This window comes from Phodopus roborovskii, unplaced genomic scaffold (assembly GCF_943737965.1).
Source record: "Phodopus roborovskii unplaced genomic scaffold, PHOROB, whole genome shotgun sequence".
NCBI classification, from domain to species: Eukaryota; Metazoa; Chordata; class Mammalia; order Rodentia; family Cricetidae; genus Phodopus; species Phodopus roborovskii.
In genome coordinates, this window is record NW_026126639.1 from 967,501 (window position 1) to 981,528 (window position 14,028).

The following is a 14,028-nucleotide window of genomic DNA, read 5'->3' on the forward strand; positions in this document are numbered from 1 at the left end:
CTGTAAGCTGGAGATGATTTGGGGCTTGGGAAGTGAGTACTGAAGACACTGTAGTGAAGGCTGTTTATGAGGCAGACAGGTAGTTAGATCTGGCCAACCCAAAGACAGCTGATAATGTCTCCTAGTTTAGCCATGAAATTACGAATGTTGGTAAATAGTTTTCCATATGATCTGAATTATATCTTGCAAAATCTCCAGTCTTGAATGTAGAGCCTGGGTGGGCTAAGAAACAAAGTGTGGAAGACTCTGATTATGCTAGCTTATACCTGACTAGTCAGGTGCAAAGCAAACGTCCATTGTCCCTTGTTTGGAGAGCACAGTAGAGTATTGCCATCCCACTCTTAACAGCAGACAAAGGAAAGGACATGAAGCAATGAAGCAGGTCTCTGGGCTCAGCTGCATATCGTCCCTGCCCAGAGAGCTTCACCTTGGCAGCCTTTGTGCACAAGGGACCAGCAAGGTGGTCATATTCTCATACAGAATTCTGGAGTGGGAAAGCCTACCTACAAAGAAATTATTTTAGTTTATATAACCAAGTCCATTTAAATGAAAACAAACATTTATAGACAATATTTGGGAATTTGGGCGTTGTTTTTTCCAAACTACTTCCTGATAGTAAGGGGCGCTGCCATGGGGGATTCGAAGAAGATTCAGAAATCCTGGCTGTAGTCTGTCAGGCTGCTTTGTCCAGCCCTTTTGAATGTAAGATCACCTGGTACTCTGTTTCAGGTGGTCTGGCTTGATCAAACCACATTAGTCTGGAAGGAATCCACATCTTTTCATTTTCTGTGGAAACAAAAATAGAAATCCTTTTCCCCAGTAACTTGTCCTTGAACTTAAATTTTGGAGTCAAAGCAATTTTTTTAATTTAATTTATTATTTTACATGTCGATCCCAGTTCCCTCTCTCTCCCTCCCTCCCTCCCTCCTTCCCTCCCTTTTACCCTCTCTGCCCTCTCACATGCATTCTAACCACCCTCCCCTCCCATCCCCCCACCCCAATTCCTTATGTAGGGGAATGCCATCCAGTAGGGGTCATGTAGGTCTGACAGGTCATGTGAAGTAGGGACTAGGGCTTCTCTCCTGTCTCTAGATTAAGGCAGTTATCCCTCCATAGGGGATGTGTTCACAAAGTTCTTCTGTGCACCAGGGATACATCCTGGCTCCACTGTCTGAGGTCCCTTAGACTGCTCAGTCCTAAATTTTAAATATTACTAGGAATAACTACTTCTTTCCCACAGCGTGACAGTTCTCCTGTAGCCTTCATTAACAATCTCCCCAAGATGCTCCCGTAATGGCCTTTATTTTCATATAAACAAAATAGTGGGAGAAAGTAGCATTGAGAAACTCTGTCAACATCAAATGAAGAAATCCTACCTAAGGAAACAACATCATGCCAGCTCTTGTCATTTCTCACGGCACTCTTAAAACTATCCGTGCTCAGATAGAGCTTCTGTGTCTCCCTGTTGCCTTCCTCGCTACTCCTGTGAACTTCTTGAGTTCTGCGCTTGGCAATCGTTCTGTTTTTCTTGGAAGGCAGCATTGTGCAACATACTGCTAGCTGAAGGCTGTGATGCAGAGATTCAGTATTGAAAATAAGATGGAGAGAAAGAGGAATTTATTCTGTAAGACGAAAATGACTCAGTGTCCCAGGGCCAGGATGTTCTAAATGCTTCATGTGACAGGCTTGTCTCTTGTGAAGAACATGTCGTTTGTCCGCCAGAAATAAATTTATCTTTATTTTGTTCATCTTGGTTCATGAGAACGGTAAAAAGACCCAAGGGACCTCTGCCCCCTCCTCTCTCAGGACTTCATCCTATGGAAAGATTTTTGCCTGCCATGGGTAGTCTTAAGCTTAATGACCTATGTATCCTCAAACCTTCTGGTGAGATGTTTATCAAAATGTCATTCCTCCAAAGAGAAATCACAGTGAATAGCCAGTGGAAAGTTTTTAAGTAGATGGTGAGATGGTGACAGATTAACGGCTTTCTCTTTCTGAGATAAGTAGCCATGTACTCTTAATGAGAACACACCTTCATGCCCAGAGCTCATGTATTTTCCAGGGCTCACCTCTTTCTCGTATATTTATCACATCCTAAAGTCACACACATTCCTCTCTCAAAGGACTGTCTCACACGGAGTTAATCCTTTCAGACAGTTCTTCCAGGATTGCTGGGGTGGCCTGCTGCCATTCATTTATCTCAAAGATTTAGTCCATATGGGATAGATTGGAAGAAGAAAAATGTCTAGTCTCTGCTTTTGTTCCTTGTTGTCCTTGGGATATGAATATATTTTAATATCATTCCCGGGCTGCTTTGATTTTCTGTGAGGTAACACCAGATCTATCGGTTTGATCAAAGGAACATCTGACTTTCTTGTCGATAGAATCACAATAGTTTTTACTTCCCTGAAATCCATTGGCTTTCGTATGTGTGCATGCTGTCTTCCTTAATATTCATTTCAGCAATATTTCCACTCACAATCATACTAGCTCAGAGAGTGGGCCGCAGAACATCTCAACACTTTCTAAAACCTTTTGCCCTATGGTTCTGTTTTTTCCAGAAATATTGGCCACTTCTTCTGCAATAAATCCTATCAGAAAATAATAAGCCCCGTGCACTCAACACTGAAAAAATAAATGGTAATTTGAGGTTAAATTATTTTCATTAAACATGGAATTTTAGGGTTAAAGTCTTGAACCCATGGGGAGAAGTGTCCAGTTAATTTTCCTTGATGCCCTCCTTTTTAAAGACCATTTCTGTATCTCACTTACCATATGCAGAGTTAATTGCTTTTCATTTATATTTTGCATATGCTATAGAAACCATCTGTAACTTTCAATGGCATTGAAAATAGTAGCAGTAGTCTACATTAGAAATGTACATACCACAGTGAGGTCTTGGTGAGATGGCTCAGCAGTTAGCCACTGACCTGGCTCCCAGAACACAGGCAGCTGACAACCATCGGTAACTAATGTTCCAGATCTGATGCCCTGTGCTGGGCCCTGCTGGCTTCTGCTTGCATATGGCACTTGTAGGCTAATGTAGGCATACACACACAACTTAAAAATAAATAAATCTTAAACAACTCACATTCTTGGTCAGCTCATCCCTTTTAAATATAGCAAGTCATATACATATTCATAATAGAATAAAATAGAATTTACTTAAACTAAGTCATTAGTCTATCATATGATGCTGAGAAATTGCTATCTCTGAAAGATAATGCACTTGGTAAATTATAGGGTTTTTTGTTTGTTTGTTTTTTGAAAGAAAATGCCAAATTGAGACAGGAGTTTTTACAGTATTTTTAAAAGGTTCTATTCACAAAGTATTGAGTTGATGTTCTTTTCTGTAATACATGATAACTCAAATCAGTATATGATGGAAATAACATCATTCTTGAGCTTGAAACATCAACATATGTTTTGTTGAAGAAGAAGAGAAGTCTCATGGTTTTCTTTCTGGTTTGTAAAAACCATAACCTTCTTGACCTGATGTCACAGGCACATAGTCTCTCTTTAATCTGTGGAGTATAGATTATAATTGTCATGTAGAAAATTAAATTGACCTGTTTTTATTGTGATAGCAATGTGTAGCAGACTTTGCCAAGTTGTTATGACCCCAGTGGCTTGAAATCATTAGTTGAGCAGGTGACAATCATATGAGTCAGCCTTCTATAAATTAATCTCTCCCAAACACTTTATTCACTCATTCAACCTCCAGCGAGAGCTCACTTCAGCATGTGACCGAACTTTCTGCACATAGCTCTTCACCTTCCTGCTATTAGTGCAAGCCAATCCCAAGGCCACAAGCAGACTGACAACTGAAATATGCCAAGAATTGCTTTTGATAGTTCTAGAGGATAAGTAATTAAATGGCCCTAATTTAAATATTTATAAGCCATACTGATCATTTGATTGATTGATTTATTAACATTTGTGAAGTTCATCAGCAATTTTAAATTAGAATTAATGAGAGTTTACCAGGAAAAGGCAATGCCCATAAATCAAAAATTTAAATATTAAAGCATTAAAGAAATATGAGCTGTGTGAACATTTAATTTTTCATAATGGTTAGTTGGGTAATTTTACCTAAATTGTGTACTGGCCAAACTATAATTAAATCATTACAATGACTCTGCTGAGTGCAATGGCCAAATATGTCTTGTAAAATGAGTAGCATAAATTTCCTTAGTTTATTTTTGGCTTATCATATCACAAGGATTTCTTGTTCATTTTTTTTTTTGTCAAAGATTTTAAAGTCAAATTTTAATTACAGTCTGTATTCTTCCTCACACTATAACTATTGGCTGCTTTGTCTTCTGTTGGATAACAGATTTTAACATATTGTTACTGGAGTTTTATATTTTGACTTACTTAAAGTGGTACGCTTTTCTAAGAGTTATTTTTATTTCAGTTTTGCATGTATGATTATGTTTTCTGGATGTATGTCTGTGCACCACATGTATATGCCTGGTATGCTTAGATGTCCGTCAGATCCACTGGATTTAGAGTTCAAGACAGTTAGTTGTGAGCTACCACATAGGGGCTAGAACTGAATGTGGGTCCCCTTTAAGAGCAGCAAGTACTCTTAAAAACTAAGCCATCTCTCCATCCTTAAAAGGGTATAAGATTTTAAGAACACTAGATTTGCATAATTATATATACATGTATAGTTGAAAAATTATTAAAAAAATAAAATTGGCCGTCTGCTTCCTCTTTCTGACAGCGTATCACACAGCCCCATTGCGTGACTTACGGTGTTTATTTCCCTGGGTAACCACAGTCTTACTGACATGAAAGTGAAGCTTTGCACAATGCAACATGTGTTTAGAATTTCCCTGGCAAAGAATAGTAAAGCTATAGCAGATTCTTCCAACCAGAGATATTCAGATACCTTTGTTACCAGTATAGTGTGAAATGCTAGCTATCGAAAGAATTTGTTTCTTCGTGTTAATTTGCTCATGGTATCTGTTCAATCTTATTCCTATTAGAACACTGATTTTAGTAGCTTAAGTATCTTTCAAAGCAATAATAAAAATATTGGTGATGTAAAATACACCTTTAATTTACCATAGTTACTCTCTTGTCTCCGCAGCTTATGGGTCATTCAGAATGGGACCACAAAAGAGGACCACGGGGATCCCAGGTAAATATCCTCTCCTTCATTTTTCCAGGTCCTATTTCTTGATGGTTTGAGGAATGAGATTCTGTGAAATTTAAGAAATAATAATCAGCAGATGGAGGAAGGGGTAAAATAACCATGCCGTTTGTTTTCATTTACGTTAGCTGTAATTAAAGTCTGGATTTCAAGACCCACAGGCAGATGTCAGTCTTTCCCTCCGGAGACCCTCCTGGTTCCCCAGGCTGCTCGGTGTTTATGCGAATGTGAACTTTCTGTTCATCTCCGCTCTGCAGAACGCGCTTTGATCAACAGCACACTCTCCTGATTTCATTCACTTCCTTTGATAATTCCCCATGTATTTTCTTTCTCCCCTCCTCTATCTTCCTGGTTCTGGTTAAATATTCTGAAATATAATCAGGGGTAAACTCTGAACTAATTAGGAGATTTTTGTCTCTAAATTAATTGTCTTTGTCTAAGTAAAAAGAAAGACGAAAGGACCTATTACTTTTGAAAAGAAACAAATTCTGGACCTTTCTATATTACCAGACTGTTTTCACTGTCTTGTTTTATGTCTTAGGCAAAGGGAAAACTTCCATGACGCATGTATGCTCTTTAATGACCTAATTAGACAATGTGGATATGTTTTTCTTCCATAATTACATTGCCTGACAGGATAAAGGCTGTGTTTCACACTCAGAATATTCTTTTTCCTCCAAGTATATTTTGTAAACATGTAAAAATATATTTTTCTTATAACAGCCTCTATTAACACGACTATAAGCATGACCCCAAAAAAGTACGTGGATGGAAATTCTTAGCTCTGGCTTCAAGTTTCTGAATGTGAATGTACTGTGTAGTATACGTATGTTCTTTGTCAAAAGTGGGCTGCCCCCAAGTGTATTTCAGGCAGCTATGTGTGCGTGTGTCACCATTCTGTCTGTATACAACTGTTCACCTAGGCCACAGGGAAAATAAAATCAAATCGATGGATGGTTTCAGTTCTGCCCTTAGAAACTGCAATTAAAAAAAAAAATCTTCAATCAATGTTTATTCAATATTTAAAAAAATTAGTAAATAAAATATTCCTATTGAGAATATTTAGGTAAAATATCTCACTGAGTATATATAGTCTTAAGTAGCATTGGTGTAGTGAAAATTTTAGATAAGAATGTGAATCTATTTTCATAGAAGCTGTGATCCTTTTTCTGTACCAGTTGGATGAATAACCAATATAAACAAACTCAGAATTGTTTGAATCAGAATTATACAAAAGACTGCGTCTTCTGCTTTTTTCTCCTCTTCCATTTTCTCTGGTACTTCTCTCTCTGTTCACAACTATAGTATCTTAAATCACAATTTCCTGCAAATTTCCTGTACATGATGAATTGCTCAGATTAGCAGAATAAGTGCTTTGCACCTTTATGATTGCAAACCAGCAATAAAAAGAAACAGCACAGTTCCTAGCATCCCCACTGGGTGAATCAAAAATGCCTGCAACTCCAGCTCCAAGGAATCTGATGTCTCTGGACTCCAGGGTTACTCACACATATAAACATGCATACATACATATAATAACAAATTCAATAGATTTATTAAAATAGTAAATAAACAGCACAAATAAGCCCATAGTTTCTGAATATTACTGCCCAAATGTTTTGATGTTCAAAATAGCCAAGTAAATCATTGAAGATATATACTGACAAAAGAATATAATAAAATATCTACATACATTTTTTTAAAATATGTTTCTCTCTATGGCCCATTGTCCTGTAATTTATATTAAGGTTGGGCTTGGGCACACTGTTGTGTAATATATATATATATATATATATATATATAACTCCTGACAATATGTTGCCATTACTTGGAAGAATAAAAGAAAACTCCCGAGTCAAATTATAGTCTAGGTGTTTTATATAAAGCTTAAAATTATATGCATAAAAATTATTTCATAGGCAGGCATTGGTAGTGCATGCCTTTAATCCCAATACTGGGGAGGTAGAGGCAGGCGGATCTCTGTGAGTTTGAGTCCAGCCTGGTCTACAGAGCTGGTTCCAGGACAGGCTCCAAAGCAATAGAGAGAAACCCTGTCTCAATAAAAACCAAACCAAACAAAAAAAGATTTCATACATTTTATAAAAGTTGGATGACATTAGAAAGCCTTTCTAGTTCTGAAAAATCAAAGGAATTTGTTTATGCTCTCGGGAATTGTATCATGCGCAGCGAGGGCTTTCTGTGCCTTTTGGCCTACAGAGTAACTCTTCTCAATGTCTTATACCAGCAACCCGCTTCGATTCTTCAAACAGTTAACGATGCCTCCTCCATCCTTCAGGCGTTCCAGAAAGATAAATGCAGCACTGTGTAGCACCTATGAGCTAATTCTAATTTCTTGCTACATTGCTACCATAAAATACCAAAAGCATTGGGTAGAGCATTAATCCCTTATTCTCTGTCTTTTAAAACATAATATTCTCTAACAGGTTGCCATTTCTAAGGTAATTCCAAGCACGCTTCATCTGAATGCATACGTTTTAATAGATTACTAATGCTCCAAGGCCTTGGTGAAATCTCATCTCAGTTTGGCTTAATTTAGAATGGTTTGCAGGCAGTGACTCTAAATGGATACATGGTGGCCATGGTTTAAAATTGAGAAGCTGTGGGGTGTGGAGGGATGGCTCCGTGGTTAAGGGTGGCCATGGTTTAAAATTGAGAAGCTGTGGGGTGTGGAGGGATGGCTCCGTGGTTAAGGGTGGCCATGGTTTAAAATTGTGAAGCTGTGGGGTGTGGAGGGATGGCTCCGTGGTTAAGGGTGGCCATGGTTTAAAATTGTGAAGCTGTGGGGTGTGGAGGGATGGCTCCGTGGTTAAGAACGTGTAGTATCTTGCAGAGGACTCTAGCATATATGTCAGATGGTTCACACTGCCTATAACTTCAGCTATGGGGAATCTGAAACCACCGGTCCTGTAGGACCTGATATGTATGTGCACACCCCACCCTCACAGACCCATAATCATATACATGACTAAGAATAATAAAATAAATATTGAAAAACAAATAGAACATTTTTTTTTTCAATGTGTAGTTCCCAGATAAGGCCTCTGGTAGAAAGAAGGCCCAGTGAATAAGCAAAAGGTAATGGGATTTTGGTAGTTCTTTCTGTCTAGTAGAATTAGTACTGGTTAAAAGAACTGGTACCGGCAGAACTGGCAGAGCTTTAGATGTTAGGCAAGCCCCCAGAAGATCATAGAGGGAACAATGACTGTAAGTATGTCAGTCACAGTCTGAACTGGGCTATGTCTGGGTATGTGTGAGTTTCCTTTGTAGAATCTCTTTAAAACCTATTGGGTAAGTATGTTACAGAAAGCCCTGATGAGAATGTCATACAATTTGTGCTGTGGGATGGGTGCTGTCACAGGAATTACTCTAAAAGACTGAGACAGAGAGTGCCCTATGATGTTGATGAGATTGTACTAGAGATGTAAGAAAGGCCAAGGGTTTGAGCGTCGAGAGATTCTGTGCCATAAAAATAGACCTTCAAAGGGAAAATTGCAACTTCAGTATGAGAGCTGGCAAGTGATGGTAATTCCAGAAGGAAGCAACACATGAACACTTAAGGGACCATTCTAGCTGCACCGGCTCCAAATGAGAATGAATGTCAAACTGGAAAAGCCAGTTGCACATACAATAATCTAACTACAACAGCAGATAGACTCCCAGAAGAATATTTGAAGAGGAAGAGAAGAAAGGCCACTTCTTGGGAATTACTCACTGGTAGGCCTGAGAGGAAGCTAGAGAGGGAGGTGCTGTGTGCACATGGTCTCAGAAGTCATCAATGGAAGAAAATGAGTCAGAGCAGAGCAGTACTGTCAGAGAAAATAAAGGAAAGACCCCAGACTCATGAGAATGAAAACCATGGGAAATACCTTTGGACTGATTAAGACACTAGTGAGTGTGAGCTAAGTGTTTGTTGGTTTGTTGATAATATTTTTAATTTAAATTTGAAACAAGCTTGTTTTACATGTTAATCCCAGTTCCCACACCCTCCCCTCTTCCTCTGTTTCCTCCACCAACACCTGCCCCATCCCCCTTCTGCTCCCCAGGGAGGGTAAGGCCATCCATAGGGAAGTCTTCAAAGTCTGTCATATCATTTGGAGCGAGCCCAGGTCCTCCCCCATAGTATCTCTCAATGTGAAATGGGTTCCCAAAGTCCATGAGCATATTAGGGATAAATACTGATCCAATACTAGGGGCCACATAGACTGCCCAGTCCTCCTAACTAACACCCAAGTTCAGGGGGTCTAGTTCAGTCCTATGTTGGTTTCCCAGCTATCAGCCTGGGGTCCATGAGCTCCCCATTGTTCAGGTCAGCCAGCTGTTTCTATGGGTTTCTCCAGCCTGGTCTTGACCATTTTGGTCATTACTCCTCCCTCTCTGCAACTGGATTCCAGGAGTTTAGCTGTGGGTGTCTGCTTCTGCTTCCATCAGCTCCTGGATGAGGGCTCTAGGATGGCATATAAGGTAGACATCCATCTCATCATCAGAGAAGGGCATTTAAGGTAGTCTCTCCACTATTGCTTAGATTGTTAGTTGGGGTCATCCTTGTAGATCTCTGGACATTTCCCTAGAGCCAGATTTATTTTCAAACCTATACTGGCTCCCTCTATTATGGTGTCTCTTTTCTTGTTCTCCTCTTCTTTCCCTGACTCAATCTTCCTGCTGCCTCATGTTCTCCTCTCCCCTCCCTTCTCCTCCTCCCCTCCTATTCTCCGCTTCTCTTTCTCCTAAGTTCCTCTCCCAGCCCCCCCCCCATGCTCCCAATTTGTTCAAGAGATCGTGTCCCTTTCCCCTTCTCCAGGTGATCATGTATGTGTCTCCTAGGGTCCTCCTTGTTTCCCAGCTTTTCTGGCAGTGAGGATGGTAGGCTGGTGATCCTTTGCTCTATGTCTAAAATCCATATATGAGTGAGTGAGCACATACCATGTTTGTCTTTTTGTGACTGGGTTTCCTCACTCAGGATGGCTTCTTCTAGTCCCATTCATTGACCTGCAAATTTCAAGATTCCATTGTTTTCTTTTCCGCTGCGTAGTACTCCATTGTGTAAATGGATATTTTCTCCATTCATTCTTCAGTTGAGGGACATTTAGGTTCTGGCTATTAAAAATAATGCTGCTATGAACATAGTTGGACAGATGTTCTTGTTGTATGAATGTGCATCTTTTGGGTTTATGCCTAAGAGTGGAATTGCTGGACCTTGTGGTAGACTGATTCCCATTTTCCTGAGGAACCACCATACTGATTTCCATAGTGGCTGTATGAGTTTGCACTCCCATCAGCAGTGGAGGCTTGCACCCCTTTCTCCACATCCTATCCAGCTTAAACAGTCTTTGATGTTTTATTTTAGCCATTCTGACAGGAGTAAGATGGTATCTCACCATTGTTTTGATTTGCATTTCCTTGATGGCTGGGAATATTGAGCATTTTCTTAAGTGTCTTTCAGCCATTTTAGATTTCTCTACTGAGAATTCTCTATTTAGTTCAGTACTCAAATTTTTAATTGGATTATTTGGTGTTTTTGTAACTAGCATATTGAGTTCTTTGTATATTTTGGAAATCAGCCCTCTGTCAGTTGCAGGGTTGGTGAAGATCTTTCTCCATTCTGTGGGCTGCCATTTTGTCTTCTTGACTGTGTGCCTTGCCTTACAGAAGCTTTTCAATTTCAAGAGGTCCCATTTATTAATTGTTGATCTCAGTGTCTGTGCTACTGGTGTTTTGTTCATGAAGCAGTCTCTTGTACCAATTCATTCAAGGGTACCTCCCACTTTCTCTTCAAAGAGGTTCAGTGTGGCTGAATTTATGTTGAGGTATTTGATCCATTTGGACTTAAGTTTTGTGCATGGCAACAAGCATGGATCTATCTGCAGTCTTCTACACACCATCATCCAGTTATGCCGGCCCCATTTGTTGAAGATGCTTTCTATTTTTTATTGTATATTTAGCTTCTTTGTCAAAAATCAGGTGTTCATAAGTATGTGTGTTAATACCAGCATTTTCAATTTGATTCCAGCGATCTACCTATTTTTTTGCCTTGGATTTTTTCAAAGGCTTTTTCAGTATCCAGTGAGATGATCAAGTTGTGTGTTTTTTTTTTTTTTTTTTTCTTTTTCCGTTTGTTTATATGGTGGATCACATTGATAGATTATCGTATGTTGAACCATGCCTGCACCCTTGGGATGAAGCCTACTTGGTCATGGTAGATGATTTCTCTAATGTGTTCTTGGATCTGATTTGCCAGTATTTTTGCACCAATGTTCATGATGGATATTGGTCTGTAGCTCTCCTTCTCAGTTGCATCTTTGTATGACTAGGGTACTAAGGTAATTGTGGCCTCGTAAATAGTTTGGCAATTACCCTTCTGCTTCTATTGTGTGGAACAATTGAGGAGAATTGGTATTGCCTGTTCTTTGAATTTCTGGTAGAATTCTTCACTGAAGCCATCTGACCCTGGGCTCTTTTTGGGTTGGTAGACTTTGATGACTGTTTCTAGTTCATTAGGAGTTATAGGTATATTTAAATTGCTTATGTCTTCTTGATTTAATTTTGGTAAGTGATCTTTTCCAGAAAATTGTCCTTTTCCTTTAAATTTTTTAATTTTGTGGAGTACAAGTTTTTCAAAGTATGTCCTGAAGATTCTCTGGATTTCCTCAGTGTCCATTGTTATGGTCCCCCCTTTTCATTTCTGATCTTGTTAATTTGCATGTTCTCTATCTGCCTTTTGGTTAGTTTGGATAAAGGTTTATGTGTCCTGTTGATTTTCCCAAAGAACTGTTTGTTACATTGATTCTTTGTATTGTTTTCCTAATTTCAACTTTATTTATTTCAGCCCTCAATTTGATTATTTCCTGGTGTCTACTCATTTCTTTTTGTTCTCAAAACTTCAGTTGTGCTGCTAATTCTCCAGTGTGGCTATTCTTCAGTTTCTTCATGTGTGCCCTTAGTGTTATGAACTTTGCTCTCAGCATTGCTTTTGAAGTGTCCCATAAGTTTGGGTATGTTATGTCTTCATTCTCATTGAATTCTAGGAACTCTTTATTTCTTTATTCTTTCCTTGACCCAATGTTCGACTGCACATTGTTCAATTTCCATGTGTTTGTAGGGTTTCTGCAGTTTGTGATGTTGAATTCTATCTTTAAAGCATGGTGGTATTATAAGATACAAGGGGTTATTCCAATTTTTTGTACCTGTTGTGGTTTGCTATATTGCCAAATATAAGGTCAATTTTAGAGAAGGTTCCGTGTGGCGCTGAAAAGAAGTTATGTTCTTTTGTGTTTGGATGGAATGTTCTATAAATGTCTGTTAAATCCAATTAAGTCTTAACTTCTGTTAGTGCCTTTGTTTCTTTGGTAAGTTTCTGTCTTGTGGGCCTCTATAGTGTTGAGAGTTGGGTGTTAAAATATCCCACTGTACACATGTGAGGTTTTATGTGTGATTTGAGTTTTTAGTAATGTTTCTTTTATGAATGTGGGTACCTTTGTGTTTGTGGCATAGATGTTCAGAACTGAAACTTCATCTTGATGGATTTCTCCTGTGATGAATAAGAAATAACCTTCTTCATCTCTTTGGAATCGAAAATCTTTTCCCAACCCTTAACTCTGAGGTAACATCTGTCTTTGAAGTTGAAGTTGATGTGTGTTTCTTGTATGCAGCACAGAGATAGATTTTGTCTTCATATCCATTCTGTTAGCCTATGTCTTTTTATAGGCAGGTTAAGACCATTAATATTGAGGGATATTATTGACCATTGATTGTTAATTTTTGTTTGTTTTGGATTTGGTGGTGGTGGTGGTGGTATTATTTGTGGATTTCCCCCCCATGTTTCTTTTAGATATTAGCGAAGTGGGGTTATCTATTGCCTATGTTTTTGTGGGTGTAGTTAATTTCCTTGGGTTGGAGTTTTCCTTCTAGAACTTTCTGTATGGCTGGATTAGTTTATAAGTATTGTTTAAATCTGGTTTTGTCATGGACTATCTTTGTTTCTCCATATATAGTGATTGAAAGCTTTGCTGAGTATAGTAGTCTAGGCTGGCATCTGTGGTCTCTTAAGTGTTGGTAGAATATCTATCCAGGACATTCTGGCCTTCAGAGTTTCAATGGAGAGGTCGGTGTAATTCTAATAAGTTTGCCTTTTATGTTACTTGGTGTTTTTCCTTTGCTGCTATTAATATTCTTTCTATATTTTGTACATTTGGTGTTTTGATTATTATGTGGCTAGGGGACTTTTTTTTGTGGTCAACGCCATATGATGTTTTGTGAGCTTCTTGTACTTTCTTTGGCATGTCTTTCTTTAGAATTCTTCTGTGGTTTTATTGAATATATTTTCTGCACCTTCTTCTATACCTATTATGCTTAGGCTTGGTCCTTTCATAGTATTCCATATTTCCTGGATATTTTGTGTTAGAGATTTATTGAACTTAAGATTTTCTTTGGTTAATGAATCTATTTCTCCTAGTGTATCTTCAATGCCCGAGATTCTCTCTTCCATCTCTTGTATTCTGTTGATTATGCTTGCATCTGTAGTTCCTGATCATTTACCCAGCATTTCTATTTCCAGCATCCCCTCAGACATGTTTTTGTTGTGGTTTTTATTATTGTCTCAGCTTTCAAACCTTGCACTTTTTGAATTATTTCTTGCATTTTGGTTTGTCTTTTCTTCCATTTCTTTAAAGGATTTTCTCACTTCCTCTTTAAGGGTCTATATCATCTCCATGTTTTTAGGGTTGTTCTTTTCTGTTTCATCTGTGTTGGGATGTTCAGGTCTTGCTAGTGTGGAGTTCCCAGACTCTGGTGGTGTCATATTGGTCTTTCTGTTGTTGACTGTGTTCTTATACTGTCATCTACCCATCCCT

The 14,028-nt window shown here is 38.6% G+C and overlaps 1 protein-coding gene across 1 annotated transcript in view; it reads left to right on the forward strand.

Annotated features, from left to right (window-relative positions):
- The window catches only part of Pde3a (phosphodiesterase 3A), a 255,491-nt gene that overhangs the window by 140,874 nt on the left and 100,589 nt on the right, over window positions 1-14,028 (forward strand). Inside the window, exon 2 of the mRNA XM_051173428.1 lies at window positions 5,099-5,149. Coding sequence (XP_051029385.1) covers window positions 5,099-5,149 — 51 coding nt within the window. The remainder of the gene's footprint in view (window positions 1-5,098; window positions 5,150-14,028) is intronic.